Below are 17,010 nucleotides of genomic sequence, written 5' to 3' on the forward strand. Positions count from 1 at the left end.
AAAACATCAACCCATTTTGGTAGTGTAATGATTAATGAGTTATGTAACACACAAATCACAGTCGAAACGAGAATCGGAAGCGTTTTAAATAATAGAAATTGTTGATTTTTGAAAAGAGCAACTGCTGAGATCTCGCCGGCTTCTTCTCGGTAGAATCTGTCTTCCGAACCGGTGGTAGAGTCACTACAAACAGACAGACTTTACTTTTCAAAAGTGCGTATATTAGGCCTACTTGAAACCATATAAATATTGATTACTGTACGGTAATCAATATTTATATATATTTAATATAGACATATAAGTACACATATACGAACAACATAATTATAATGACAAATAGTGATGCCTAACACGCCTTTTGAAAATAGCTAGGGATTTTGAACGACGAATATCGCATTCCACAGCGTTGCAGCTTTTATTGTGAAGGATTCCGAGTAACTTTGAGACTTACATTTCATCATTCGGAAAATATTCTCCCTAGCTGAGATCCTTGAGACGGACACGGGCCATAGAAATTAAAGCGTTATGTTATAGTTTCCTATGAATAAAAGTTATGAAGCATGTAGGTATAATAATATGATTATCATAAAAATATACCTACTTAGTGATATTGGCAATTTTATTATAAGTCAAGGTTACTAAGTCAACTAAGCTGCAGCATTCTGTACAGGTTCGCGTGAGCTCGCGTGACGTAAAGATGTTTACCTTCAAGCTTTAGTAGGTATTACTGATTAGTTAACTATATTGTTTCTGATCGATTGTAGAGATCTGGTTGTGACTTGTGGTAGTCTGTATTTGACGAACCTTTGGGAATTTGAATTTTTTTATGTCTTCTAATAAATAAATAAACGACGACAATACACACATCGCCATCTTCCCCCAAAGTGAGCGTAGCTTGTGTTATGGGTGCTAATATGATTATATGAATAATATAGATAAATACTTATAATATACGAATAAACAACCAGACACTGAAAAACATTCATATTAATCACACAAACGTTCTCACGAGGTTTTCCTTCACCGTTGAAGCAAGTGATCCTGCTTTAATTGCTTAAAATGCACATAACTCAGAAAAGTTAAAGGTCCGCTGTTTGCTGGTATACCTATTTATCGATATAATAAGGCAACCAATTTGTTCCCTCTTGTTCTATTGTGGTTACATCTCTGCAACTACTTTTTTCCTTGGTATACAATTTAAGTGTATGAATTAATTCATCTATTCGCCGTTTTTATTTATTTACCATAAAAGCTACGTATAAAAACTATATTTATCAAATTTAATAAATAAATAATAAATAAATATACTACGACAATACACACATCGCCATCTAGCCCCAAAGTAAGCGTAGCTTGTGTTATGGGTACTAAGGTGACTGATGAATATTTTTATGAATAACATACATAAATACTTATAATATACATATAAACACTAGTAAATTATATTAAATATATATAAATATTGATTACTGTACGGTAATCAATATTTATATATATTTAATATAGACATATAAGTACACATATACGAACAACATAATTATAATGACAAATAGTGATGCCTAACACGCCTTTTGAAAATAGCTAGGGATTTTGAACGACGAATATCGCATTCCACAGCGTTGCAGCTTTTATTGTGAAGGATTCCGAGTAACTTTGAGACTTACATTTCATCATTCGGAAAATATTCTCCCTAGCTGAGATCCTTGAGACGGACACGGGCCATAGAAATTAAAGCGTTATGTTATAGTTTCCTATGAATAAAAGTTATGAAGCATGTAGGTATAATAATATGATTATCATAAAAATATACCTACTTAGTGATATTGGCAATTTTATTATAAGTCAAGGTTACTAAGTCAACTAAGCTGCAGCATTCTGTACAGGTTCGCGTGAGCTCGCGTGACGTAAAGATGTTTACCTTCAAGCTTTAGTAGGTATTACTGATTAGTTAACTATATTGTTTCTGATCGATTGTAGAGATCTGGTTGTGACTTGTGGTAGTCTGTATTTGACGAACCTTTGGGAATTTGAATTTTTTTATGTCTTCTAATAAATAAATAAACGACGACAATACACACATCGCCATCTTCCCCCAAAGTGAGCGTAGCTTGTGTTATGGGTGCTAATATGATTATATGAATAATATAGATAAATACTTATAATATACGAATAAACAACCAGACACTGAAAAACATTCATATTAATCACACAAACGTTCTCACGAGGTTTTCCTTCACCGTTGAAGCAAGTGATCCTGCTTTAATTGCTTAAAATGCACATAACTCAGAAAAGTTAAAGGTCCGCTGTTTGCTGGTATACCTATTTATCGATATAATAAGGCAACCAATTTGTTCCCTCTTGTTCTATTGTGGTTACATCTCTGCAACTACTTTTTTCCTTGGTATACAATTTAAGTGTATGAATTAATTCATCTATTCGCCGTTTTTATTTATTTACCATAAAAGCTACGTATAAAAACTATATTTATCAAATTTAATAAATAAATAATAAATAAATATACTACGACAATACACACATCGCCATCTAGCCCCAAAGTAAGCGTAGCTTGTGTTATGGGTACTAAGGTGACTGATGAATATTTTTATGAATAACATACATAAATACTTATAATATACATATAAACACCCAGACGCTGAAAAACATTCATGTTCATCACACAAACATTTTCCAGTTGTGGGAATCGAACCCACGGCCTTGGACTAGGCCAGAATACGAAAGACGTACTGGTGGCGCCATCAGTGAAAAAATTAAGTGACACTTTTTGTTCATCGTCTAGTTTAACCTTAAAAACGTGAATGCGGTAAAGGATAAAATAAAAGACACCCTGAAAAACAATACTTCAAAGCCATTTCGTATGTTTATTTTAGTTTTAGGTTTATTTACCACCACTAAAATGTTGATAGCTAATTTCTCGGAAACTTTTTGATTTAAAGACTCACTTGTATTAATGCAAATGTATGCAAATAAATATCTAATTGTGTACTAAAATTAATGTGCGTGACCGACAAGTACTTTGAAAAAAATGGCGGACATTTTTTGTTTCAAAACCCTGGAGCCGTTTGTAGGCTTAGAATGACAAATATCTTAGGACGTGTCCAGGATGCTGTAAATGCAAGCTATCTGTAATTAAAAAAAACGTTAAGTATATCTCTCAGTGGGTCGGGATAAAAGTATCCCATATGCACACGCTTAATAGTATAATTTGTGTGTGTGTTTCATCAGAGTCGGTGCAGTTGGCACCCTGGCAGGTTGTAGATAACAAACAAACACACAAGTCCGCTTTTGTTTCAATTTAATATGGATACCTAGTTTAATAAATTAAATAGAAACCTTCACGACGACCTTGTCGACAAAAAAACTGTTTTAGCAAGATAACTTTTTAAATAAACTAAGTAAATTTTTCTAAATTTTATCTTTAACATCAAAAGTTTTTTTTCATACAATAGTTTGTTTGTTTTTGTGACATTAGGGTAAAGACAGTGAGTCGAGCTGAAATTCCGGAAATGTAAAAAAAAAATGTTGTTGGCCTTTAATCGACATTGAGGCGTATTCTGAGATCCACAAACAATCTAAAGTTAACATTTTATGAAGAATTTCAGTATATATAATATTTGTATATATTTGCTTATTTTTTTAACGTCACATTTAGTGGGTAGGTTTGCAAGTTATAATAGCCGAATGACAACTGCCAAAATATTACTTTTCCCGAAGCCGGAGGCGTTAATGCTTGAGGAGTTCTCCCGGCTTAAAAATGACAGAGTATTGAGCTAACAAATATAAGAATAATAAACATAAAAATAAAATACAGCCGAATTGAGAACCTCCTCCTTTTTAGTAAGCCAAAAGAGGTTGCAAAATGGCAATAGTTTAATAGAATTAAGATTAATTTATTTTAATTATTATCTACTGAGTTGCCAGCTGCACTTACAGTTAGTTGGCAAACGTCTTGGATGGTTTCCAAATACCGAACTTGATTCTTTGTTGCAAATAAATATTAACCATGATTTTGTTACATTTTTCCGATCGTTATATTTCTTGATGAATAGACAATTTACTGTAGACGAAAAACTCGTACAGTGTCATCAGCTATTTATTTGTCGCCATCTGTCTATTGTCGTAGTATATTTATTAAAGAAAATGATAAAAATACCTTTCCAAGAGCGTACCAATGGTGGGCAAAACATCGCTGGATAAATGAAAGTCTTTAAATGTAAACATCAAGAACGTAGAATGGTCCTGCAATCTTCCATTCCCCCATTTTACAAACTTAGGGTCATATATATATATATATATATATATATAGCGCAGGCTCAAGCTCTCGGACCTAAACTTGGCATAATGTCGAAATAGTTATGCAATGTCTACCCCCGATTAATACTTTTAAGGTAAGGTTAAGAAGTCTACATCATCATATCGACCAATTAACGGCACACCGCAGGGCACGGGTTTCCTCCCACAATAAGAAGGGGTTAAGGCCGTAGTCCACAACGCTGGCCCAGTGCACATTGGGAGACTACACACGCCTTTGAGAACATTATGGAGAACTCTCAGGCATGCTGGTTTATTCACGATGTTTTCCTTCACCGTTGAAGCAAGTGATATTTTATTATTCTACTATCCTCTGCACCTATTTTCTTTAATAGTAATATTTGTTTTTTTTTCTTCTATTGTTAATAATCTTTTAATTATTTTAATGTTATGACTATGTAACTTCACCATCATAAGTTTTCATGTGAATGGAAAGTTGCTAAACTAAATAAATAATTGCTTAAAACGCACATAACTTAGAAAAGTTTGAGGCTGGCGTCTGGTATTCGAACTCGGCCCTCCGAAAGGAAAGCCGAAGTCCTAACCACTAGGCTATCACTGCTTCTAAGTTACTACTATAAAAACAAACTCTATAAGTAAAATTGTTTGTTTCAGACTGCCATCTTCACTGTCATCTTATTACCTTTTCGGGTGATAGTCATATGCTTCCTGATCGTCACTGCCTGGTTCCTCGCGTGCATAGGGCTCCATGGCCTTAGCGAGGACGACCTGAGGGAGAAACCCATGACCGGATGGCGAAGGTGAATATGTTTGTAGCGTTAATTATTAGTATCTCATCATCATCATATCAACCGCTTGACGTCCACTGCTGGACATAGGTCTTCTGTAGGGAGTTCTAAATACCATGGTATTGTCCGGAGGCTCCCACGACTCCTGATGTCACCCACCTACCTCATCGGGCGCTACCATCGTTGCGTTTACCGGTGCGAGGTCGCCATTCTCCGAACATGTGCCCCGCCCATTGTCACTTTAGCTTCGCGACTCGTTGAGTGGACATAGGTCTTTTGTCATCATTATCATCATATCAACCCTTTACCGTCCCACTACGAGGCACGGGTCTCCTGCCACAACGAGAGGGGGTTATTATGGTGGCCGTAGTCCACCACGCTGGAACAGTGCGGATTGGTGGACTGCACACACCTTTGAGAACGTTATGTGGAACTCTAAAGCATGCAGGTTTCCTCGCGATGTTTTCTTTCATCGTTGAAGCAAGTGATAATTTAATTACTTAAAACGCACATAACTTAGTCAGAGGTGCGTGCTGGGATTCAAACTCGGCCCGAAGTGAAGTCAAGCTGCTACTCACTGGGCTATATCCGCTTCAAGGTATTTTGTAGGGGGGTCGAAATATAACAGTCTTGTGCTGTTTGGCTCAACCGACTCGTCTGATGTCATCCGTCCACCTCCTCGGGCTTCTACCAACGATTACAATAAACTACCAATTGACATCTTGGAGATGTCTCTTAAAAAGTTCAAAGTTTGTATTAAACGTAAGCTTATAGAAAAGTCCTATTATAGTATAAAGGACTACGTCAACGATAAAAAAGCTTGGGTGTAAATTATTGCTCTAACCAGGTTGCTCTTCTAATAATTTAAAATGACATTGTGAGATGGCGATAACAAAAAAAAAAAAAAAAACACCCGGCTAAGTTTGTTGTGGGCTTCTTCTTAGACCGGGACGCGTTTGGAACCCTCGTAGCTTTAGTTTTAAGTTTACGAATGTGGTTATCGCCATCATCTCACTACCGTGTAATTCTTATGTACGCATCAAAAGTGCCACCTGTGGGCCTACTTGAATAAAGATATTTTTGACTTTGACTTTGACTTTGATGCGTTTACCTGTGACCTGTGGTGTGGGACCTCAAGTTCCATCGGTTCTCCGAGCTATGTGTAATGCTATTGTCACCTCAGCTTCGCGCTTCGTTATGCTTTGTCCGTTACTCTGGTTCTTTTACGGGTCTCCTCATTCCTGAGTTGAACAAACAGAGGTTCTCCTGACATTACTCCCCACCGCCCGCTGTGTGACTCTGAACCGTCTTATTTGATTTAGTTGTATTTATATTTCTGTAATAATTTACGACGTGAAAGAAGGAAATTCACGTCGTAATTTATTAATTAATATTATATACTCGTATTTCCTGTAAAAATAAAGTGGGCCGCTAACGGGTTGATAATGAGAATGAATTGAAGTGAAAACTTTTGTACCTACGTGGAGCATTTTTGTTAGGAAATAAAACTTACAGGTTCGCGTAACCGATGACCTTGACATGCTCGTGACGTATTGACGCCGCGTAGTATAGCGGACTGCGTGTGCCCATATATACACTCAAATACATTTATGTACTCGACTGTATCACAAGCGTATTTGATTTTTTTGGTGGTAAAATCACAATATTATTATATTATCCATCCACGTCATCAGTTGATTCCATTTTCGTTATGCCATTGCTTTGAATACACCACCACTTCCATCGGTAGTTTTTATGACCTCCTTGATGCCTCGTATTCTTGCATTGGTTCGGTCATAACATAATGGCATACATATCCTACATAAAACTTAATAGTGAGTAGTTTTGTATTTAGATACAACTTTTCTTTTTGACCCCAAACTGCTAATTCTTCGCTTCTAAATGCAGTGGAATTAAAAAGCATAATTATCGCGTAGTCTGGGCACGTTGACCTGACATATTTTTTTTATTAAATATAATTTCAAAATAAAACTCACCGTTTAAATGCTAACCTCTATGAGTAATTAGGTATAAATTTATAAGCTTAGCCCGCGACTTCGTCCGCGTTTGTTGAGATTTTTCTACAAAAACCCCAGTAGGGCAGGCAGGGCAGGAGACAAAAAATTATATCCCCCGATTGTATCCTTACAAGGGATACAATTAACGTGTCCACCTGCTAAAGCACGGGAACAGGGAATAGGCGATGTTTCGCCCCGTTTATTATTACACATATATTATGTGTATATTATTTCCATTTGTTCGCAAAGGGGTCTGAGTAGTGGACAGATGACATCAGACGGGTAGCTGGGAGCCGCTGGAGGCTAGCGGCCCAGGACCCGTGTATTCTGGAACTCCCTACAAAAGACCTACGAGCATGTCCAGCAGTGGACGTCAATTGGTTGAGGTGATATACTTCGAATCGATGGAGACAATCTTGAAAAGATAGTGGTTACTGGCAAAGTGTAAGGAAAGAGGCCTCGAGGACGTAGCCCGATTCGTTGGTCGGATCAAATCCGCACTCTCGACACCAAAGTGCATATTGCTTTAAGCGTTGCTAAAAGCCGAGTCAAATGGCACAAAATCGTCCGGTAGGTTGTAAGTGGAAGGGGTCACGATCCTCAGCAAAAAGGAACACGACGTAGAGAGAGACAGAGAGAGATCATTTCGAATCAAGCCAACATGTTGTTTCATTCTTCCCCACCTATTTCCTATAATTCCGAACGAAGAGAGAGAATTATGTCCCGAACCGGTGGTAGAGTCCCTACAAACAGACAGCCTTGACGTTTCAAACTGCTTATATTAGGCCTAATTGAAATAAATGAGTTTAGAATTTAAACATTTTGAATTTTTCGTGTATTGTCGTAGTATATTTATTTATTTATTTTTATTAAATCTCAGATTAAAAGGATTGTAGATTATAGACAAGTTATGTCAACAACGACGAAGTCGGGGGAAAAGTTTAGTAAAGTGCGTAGGTATTTTGCCTGATTAGAATAAAAATATTATACAGTGAACATGCGTTATTGTTCAAGTTTTTGTTACATTTTATGTTTTTCCTTGGTCGGAGTACAATACACAATAAACACTGCTGCAAAAATCCGGCTAACAATACCGGCTAGAGGGCATTGTTAGTTTAAAATATAAAGTTAAAACCTTGAACCACCTATAATCGGGCAGACCTTCCTCTTACAAATACTTGGTAAATTTAACAATGCAATGCGGCTCCTAACCCTCATACGGCTCAGATACCGTTTACAACAAAACTAACCTTCCACAAACTATTTAGTTGTTAATCTGTTTTTTTTTATAAATATACTACGACGATACACACATCGCCACGTAATCCCCAAAGTAAGCGTAGCTTGTGTTATGGGTACTAAGATGACTGATGAATATTTTTATGAATAACATACATAAATATTTATAATATACATATGAACAAAACATCCAGACATTGGAAAACATTCATGTTCATCACACAAACATTTTCCAGTTGTGGGAATCGAACCCACGGCCTTGGAAAGCAGGGTCGCTGCCCACTGCGCCAATCGGCCGTCGAAAGAAGACCATCCAATTTTTACATTTCAATAAGAACGAATTATACAGGGTTAAATAAAAACTAAAAGAAAGCTCTTGGCCCGTAAATGTTTGCATTAAAACAAACGGATTTTGTTCTACAACTTTTTTTTTACTCTATACTTCGTGAAACATTCATAATTTTACAAAAATACTCTTCTTGTTACTACTCTGTAATTTAACATCGGCAACAGCGCGCGAACCGCGACTCTATTTTGCGGTCACTGACCCGCCTACGCGACGTTGACGAATCACACGTATTTGGTTTCACAGTGTAATGTCACTACAGAAATAACATGTTTATTTTTTTCTTTTTGTATGAAAGAAATTAATACTGAATTTTGAAAAGTTGTTCGTTTTATTGATAGAAACTACAGAGCCAAGAGCTTTTTGGTATTTTTATTTAACTCTGTATAAAGCAGGTTATTACTATGTAAGAAATTCTTTACAATGAATCCTGTAGTGACGTCTCAGCAAGTAATGGGGCTTGGCGTAGGTAATAGTCGGGTGTCACTCGCTAACATTTGTGTTGAATTGTGAGTCATTTGCCGCAAAACTGTGTTTGAGGCATGCAAAAGTCCTACTTTCGCTCGGCGTGCATTACTAGCTGTAACCAAACCGCAAACCACAGATTAACTTAATCCGGCTATACGTAAAATTAAATTATAACTCAAATCTTATAACCGTTAGTTTAAATCAGAGGTCTTAGGAATTGTCCTCTGGCTATGGTTCCGTTCTATAACATTTAAGTATTTTAGAGTAATTTCGCTTAACTAATATTGTCAAAGTCAAAGTCAAAAATTTCTTTATTTCAGTAGGCTCATAGGTGGCACTTTTGATGCGTACATTAGAATTACACGGTAGTGAGATGATGGCGATAACCATATTCGTAAACTTAAAACTAAAGCTACGAGGGTTCCAAACGCGTCCTGGTCTAAGAAGAAGCCCACAACAAACTTAGCCGGGTGTTTTTTTTTGTTATCACCATCTCACATTGTCATTTAAAATTGAGTGGTGGTGATTTAGTCTCGAAGACCATTATCTATTATTTTCGCTTTTGAATAGACCCAACGCTGAGATTATGTTTTGCAAATTTGTTAACTTAATATTATGTGTTTATGAGTGCTAGTTTAATGTCAAATTGCCTCATTAGTCTAGTGGTTAGCATGTTCAACTATGACCTGGATTCGATTCCCGGTTCGAGTCAAAATGGTCGGGTGTTCTGTAAATAGAATCTTATTCTGGGATTGAGGTTTGTTTGGAATGGACTGGTGGTTTTTACCCCATGCATCTGAGTTGGAAAGCAAGTTTAACTTTCGGTATCAGGCTCATATACAATGATAATAGTTCTTGAAGTCCGCCAACACTGATTGGAGCAGCGTGTCGGGTCTATGCACCTAATCCATCTCTTCTATAAGGTATGGTTTATTACATATACCCAATGGGAAGGTAATAGGCTGAGGATGTTGAGGATTATGATGAAGAACTCTTCACCGGATTATGGTATAATGTGGCCTATCCAGTTCCCCCCCCAGACCCCCATTTACATCTCATGGACCCCTGGGAGTCGGTAAGGACCATTCTGAAGCATCGTCGGTTGAAATACAATGAAACCGGTAGTTATTCTAATGAAGGAATCAGAGAAATGCGTTTGCGATTGGGTAATTCCAATTACAGTTTCAAGGCCTGAACGAGCTAGCGCGTACAAGGTTTTCATTATTTCCCCATTTCAGCGATGACCAACAATTTGTTAGATTCACAGAGCGGACAGTAAAGAACTAAATATTTCTGCGGTATATACTCCTCGTGAGAGTGAACTTCGTACATGCGTATAAGCACTGCCGAAAGTGTTATTTATATTAGAGGTTTAATTTTTTTTTTTTATATCATTTTAGTTTTTTCGTAAGTGGAAAACTATAGCCAGCAACACTTAACAACGCAAAGAACAGGTCTTATAAAGCCTTTAACCCATCAAACTGAGGCGAGGGTGCCTGGTACACCGGCAAACACATCATCAGACCGGAACACAGCAAGTAGGCGGTAGTACTTCTTTGCACGTAACAAAGACAGATTTTTGTCAATATAATATATTCTTCGCGATTTATATATGGATATATATATATAATATCCCAACTAATATTATAAATGTCAATGTAAGTTGTCAAAAACTACTTAACCGATCATCACGAAACTTTGTACACATATTCTTGGAAGTGTTAAAAGTAATATAGGATACTTTTTATCCCGACATTAAGCTCGGTTCCTTTGGGAGAGGGGATGAGTGTTTGATGATTTTACACCATAACTCCGACAAATTATAACCGATTTAAATAATTATTTTTGTACTATAGAAGTTATAATGTGTTTAATTTTGCCCTACTGTAGTTGGAGATAGAGGACAGAACTCCTTAGCGGACAGCAGCAAACCCCTCATTTAGCAATGTAGTATTGCTAAGCCTTAAATGAGGGGTTTGCTACTTTAAATTTAATGCCACATCAAAAAACAAAATCAAACGAATACGAAGTCGCGGGCAACTGCTAGTATATTTATATATATACACAAACTTACACATTCACAAACACACACACGCTCACACACACACACACACAAACCCATGCACAAACACACACACGCACACACGCGTCTAACTAATAACACCCCGTTGTTAAAAGGAAGGCTGAAGCCCTAACCACTAAGCTATCGCCGCTTTTAATCAATCTTGCGCGAATGTTATTTCCCCTTGTCACTGGTTCAGTAGTTTCGCTGCTTGGCCTAGAACACCTTCCATCATACTTCCATGTCAGTAAGCAAAAGATAGCGTGTCTCGCTTGTTTTAACGGCGCCGCAGAGACCCCAAGGCCAATACCCGTCAGTGTTTTACCGAATAGACTTAAGATTAACTTGCATTGTTTTAGTAGGTACACCAATTTCTAAATATTATAAATTGAATCAATGAATGAATGAATAATTTATTTATTTCTCCACATTACTTATAAGTATAATTGAACTTAACAGCGAGTCCTGTCTAAGAATAAGCCAACAATAAACTTAGCCCGCTATTCTTTTCGTTGTCATGGTGATAACAAAAAGAATACCACAGGTCTTAGTATTAGTGGAGTTTATAAACAGAGCTTGTCCGTACAACAATCATGTAATTACTCCAATCATGCTTATTTCTGCCTCTAAGCAGCATTGTTGCAATGTATTCTGGTGTGAAGGGCGTTGTTGCCGGTGTAAAAACAGGCGCATGAGGCTTAACACCTATGTCTCGGGTTGATGGATACATGGTGCCAAGTGCTGCTGAGCGTGTTTTCCACTTACCACCAAGCCATCTGCTTGCTCTATCAATTACTACTTTAAAAACCAGTACACACTCTAAAGAGCACCAGGACACTAATAGATTATTAATACCTAGCTGTTGCCCGCGACATCGTCTGCGTTTGATTTTGTTTTTTGCTGTGGCATTCAATTTTGATATAGATCTAAAAAAAAATTAAGCATTCAGTATCGCTAAACCTTAAATGAGAGATTTGCTGCTGTCCGCTGAGGAGTTCTGTCCTCTATCTCCAACCACAGTTTGGGCAAAATTAAACACATATTATAACCTCTATAGTACAAAAATAATTATTTAAATCGGTTATAATTTGTCGGAGTTATGGTGTAAAATCGTAAAACACACATCCCCTCTCCCAAAGGAACCGAGCTTAATGTCGGTATAAAAAGTATCCTATATTACTTTTAACACTTCCAAGAATATGTGTACAAAGTTTCATTAGGATCGGTTAAGTAGTTTTTGCGTGAAAGCGTAACAAACAAACTTACAATCACTTTTATAATATTAGTAGGGATAGGGATTATTGCAGTAGTAAGTGCTTTTATGCATGTTTGCCGTTTGCTTCTTACGAGGAGTACCAGTATATTCCGCAGAGATATTTACTTTATCACTCTGTGAATCTAAAAAAAAAAGAGGAGGTTTTCATTCCGTGTTGGTGGAGACCGTGCGTAATTTTGTCTCCTTTTTTCGAATGTCTGATGACAAATTTGTCAAAGTTACTGATGACAAACAGAGAGAAAACGTTGTATAAACTGAACATATACAACTTTTATTAGTAAGGATTTCCTTAGGATATTAATTTCGTGCTTCTATTTATTTTATTTATTTATTCATACTCTTTTATAGGCACACTAAAAATACAGAAGAACAATAAAAAAAAAACACAGTCAGAAGCAGTATACAAAAGGCGGCCTTATCGTTTAGTAGTTTTCTCTGCCAGGCAACCTTAGGATAAGGAAAGCAAAAGGATAACAGATGTGATTTGTTGCAAAATCACTTTAAGAAATTCAATAGATATTTATAATGTTGGTTTAGTCTGGCGACTATAAAAGAAACCAATTTCGAAATTTCGATTACGTCAATTAATTCTAACAGTTAATCGAGTACAAATTTTATGATACAAAAAAAACGATTCATCACCGTGTCCGCGTATCGATTTCACTTCTCGTTAAAATGTACTAGTCGAATATATCTAAAGATATAGGTCCATTCATCAAAATTAGCAAATGTAGCTTATCTTATCTTATCTGATCTTCACCATCATCAAACCTCTCACTCCTCACTCTCAGAATCGCGAATCGCGTTCTATCCGACATCTCAACCCTCTCATAGTTACGGCTTCTTTTTACTCACCCAACCTTGGCGTCACTCTCAACAAGAGGAGGCCTAAACTTATCCTTCACGACCCTGACGATCAGATTACTACTGACAATGCTCCCTATCAGAACACACAATCAACCTCTGCACAGCGTCTTCGCCGGCGAAGACGAGGTCCCCGACTTCTAACGTCATCCGGAAGTGGGCTCGCACCACGTTCTAAGAAACGTGTGGACTAATCACCGCCGGAACCCTTTCACTCCAATCGTCGCCTGAGCCGAGGTTCGGCCTCACATGAGGCGCCCTCAGGCCGACGATCCCTTCGCTTCTTCAAGCCCTAGGGTTCAAACTCTTCCTGGCAGAGCCCCATTCCGAGTCAGTCAGAATGGGAAGGACTTAGGCCGTAGTCCACGTGCGGATTGGTAGTCTTCACACGCCCTTGAGAACATCATGTAGAACTCTCCGTTGTGCTGGTTTCCTCACGATGTTTTTCTTAACTTAGAGATACGGTGGAGATTAAACTGGGTCCCCAACGAAGAATAACGTTTATTTATTAATATATATATACCTACCTATTTATATACACACCGGCGTATTTAGCGGAACACAAAACAAAAGGTCCATTTAAAAAAATATGGTTTTATTATAAAATCTACTACACTTCTTTTGTTATTTAAAGTTTAATTTGTTTTACTTACAATGAGATCACTTTAAGTACAGATTTGGCGAGTAAAGGCTAGTTGTGAACATGGTACATTATGGAACTTTTCATGTAACCGGGAAAAGTGAAAATTAGTATTAAAATAACAATTAATTAAATTAACCAGCCGGCAACCTTATATGATACTTATATCAAAACTTTTTGTTGTGTTCCGCTAAATATGGTATGTGTATATTGTGTATATTAGATATACATGTTTGAAGTAAAACTTCTTTAGGCGCGACTGGAGAGTAACTCAGATTTTTTCTGACGGAAGTAACGCTTTCATCAGACGTCTGTGTAGTTTCCGCTATTTAAAAATAATAATTTGGATTGGTCGTAAGTATATGTCATATACTCCACGCTTCTTGACTTATACGCCACCTAGTGGCAAATATAAAAATCAATGAGGATTATTAATTTCTATTATTTTCAAACTGATCAATTTTGAAAAGCAAGGTGAATAAAAATTCAACAGTTTAAAAAAATATATTTTATATTACAAAGTTTTTTTAAATCTCTTAATATACTTGTTTATCTATTACTTTTGTTACTACGAGTATAATATTCAATGACAAGGTTATATTGACATGTGCTGATCTAACTTTTCATTTTCTACTCTCAATTATTCTATTTAACAAATTAAAATATTTATAAAATGTGAAAGTGATATTAATGAATCAATAAATAATAATAAAATTCTTACTTCAATCGCGCGTAAAGGTTACACACACACACACTGTTTTTTATGTTCTCATTGATATGTCTTTGTGTAGCGTGTACTTTATATGTTGTTTTTTATGCGTTGTTTTTTTCCCAAATATTTTTTTTATTATTATATATTAACTCGTTCCTCCCGAAAGTAATTCTGAAGTCTCCCTATGTACTATAGACGATCACAGCTCAAATCAAATCAATTTTAATTTTGCATATCACCGTTTATTAAACGCACACACACCCTCCCACATTAACAGTAATTACTTGAGCTTATTGAGAGAGAAAGTTACGTTTTTCTATCACAAGCAAGAAAGTGTAATGTAAAGAGTATATACGTATATGGACATAACGTTAGCGTGTAACATATAAACTGTGAACACGTGCCAGACATGGCGTCGACGGTTAAAAATATACATCACTTGACTTTAACTTTGTCAATGCAAACATAATTTACGCGTTTATAGTCTGCTCAATTTCATAATGTCCGTACACCCGCAGGAGAATTTGGCATTATACATTTAGTTAAATGGTTAGGCCTTCGGCTTCGCTTTTGGGGGGCTGAGTTCGAATCCCAGCACGCACCACTAACTCTGCTACGTTATGTGCATTTTAGGCAATAAAATATCAAATTCAAAATTTCTTATGTAGGCCTATCTCAGGCACTTATGAAGCGTTCATTCATATAATATGTTAACATAATTGTAAGTGGAAGGTGATAACTTCGTTCGCCAACTTAAACCTAAAGCTACGAGGGTTCCAAACGCGCCCTGGTCTAAGAAGAGCCCACAACAAACTTAGCAGGGTAATTATTTTTTTGTTATCACCATCTCACAGTAAGAAATTATCGCTTGCTTCAACGGTGAAGGAAAACATCGGGAGGAAACCTGCATGCCTGAGAGTTCTCCATAATAATTTCAAACTACTACTCAACCCTTCCACGAGGTTTTCCACGAACCTTTCACAATGAGTAGGGACACAAAGCAATGTGTCATCTCTAGTTTCAAACGTGTCTCAATGTAATATGGACCCTTGAAAAGTAGATTGAAACTGCCACGTTTCCTACTAGATGACGCTATAGTCGCTATAAGACCGATGTGAAAGGCACTTACTAATTTCGGCATCGACGGTAGGGTAGCCGCAGCTTAATTGGAGAAAGCGCTTAGGCCGCGATTGCCCGCGAGTCGCAGGTTCAAATCCTGTCAGTTCCGAATTTTTTCAGTTCATATTAAATTTATAAAATTGAGTAGGGACACTTTTCATTGTGGGAGGAGACCCATGCCCTGAGGTGGGTTGGTAATGGGTTGATATCATGATGATGATGACTGGCTTTCAGCTTTAAAGTAGAGTTTTAGTTTACCTTTACCTATGAAAATTAAATTTCTACATATTGGATAGAAACAGGCGTTACTTTGCGGAATTCCATGATATATTATGAAAATTAAGCTTAATTAGTAAAAATTTTTATAATTTTTTTTTCATAGTGTTTTTACCTACACTTGGAGGAATTATCAATTTTATAACTTTAAAATGCATATATAAATTTTCGGAACCGACAGGATTTGAACCTGCGACTCTCGGGCAATCGCGGCCTGAGCGCTTTCACCAATTAAGCTACGGCTCTCCTACCGTCGATGCCGAAATTAGTATATGCCTTTCAAATCAGTCTTATAGCGACTGTAGCGTCATCTAGTAGGAAACGTTGCAGTTTTGATCTACTTTTTGAAAGGTCCATATTACAATGAGACACGTTTGAAAATGTGTCATCTCTGTGTCTATGTCTGTTTGGTTTGGCGTTGAGTATAAGGTTTGAAGAAATTATAAATTACACCATACATATTCTTCTGCTGTTCGCGAAGTATAGCAAATTAAGTTTAATTTTCATAATATAAATTTCTGCGTATTCGGGTTTCAGTTTTTTTTTATATTTCATTCGAATAATTGTTATTAGTATTCACAACTGATAAATCGTTATGAAGGTTACTTTTGTGGAGCGAAGCGAGTCCAATCGAGGCATTGAGGACTGATGTTGAAATGCCACGGAGGATGAATTGCTAACGATGTCTCGAGGTTTTACTGCTTTACTCTGACTTTAATTTGGTTTTTATTGTCCATACCTCCTTTTTTAAATAGGAAGTAAAGTTAAACGTGTTTATACCCGTAATTAAATTAGAGATTGGTTCTATCACAATCGATAACCGGTAATCGGTCACAAAATTATTGCAATTAAACATATCCCAACTAGCCTTTGCCCGCGACTTCGTCCGCTTTTGTTTTTATTTTTCGAAAG

At 36.8% G+C, this 17,010-nt stretch overlaps 1 protein-coding gene across 2 annotated transcripts in view; it reads left to right on the forward strand.

Moving 5' to 3' along the window:
- Positions 1-17,010, forward strand: part of LOC120630723 (lysophosphatidylcholine acyltransferase) — a 52,140-nt gene that overhangs the window by 2,949 nt on the left and 32,181 nt on the right. For both annotated transcript variants that reach the window (XM_039900012.1, XM_039900013.1), the window contains exon 2: positions 4,945-5,090. In XM_039900012.1, coding sequence (XP_039755946.1) covers positions 4,945-5,090 — 146 coding nt within the window. The remainder of the gene's footprint in view (positions 1-4,944; positions 5,091-17,010) is intronic.

The sequence above is a fragment of the Pararge aegeria genome, chromosome 16 (assembly GCF_905163445.1).
Source record: "Pararge aegeria chromosome 16, ilParAegt1.1, whole genome shotgun sequence".
In the NCBI taxonomy this organism is placed as follows: domain Eukaryota; kingdom Metazoa; phylum Arthropoda; class Insecta; order Lepidoptera; family Nymphalidae; genus Pararge; species Pararge aegeria.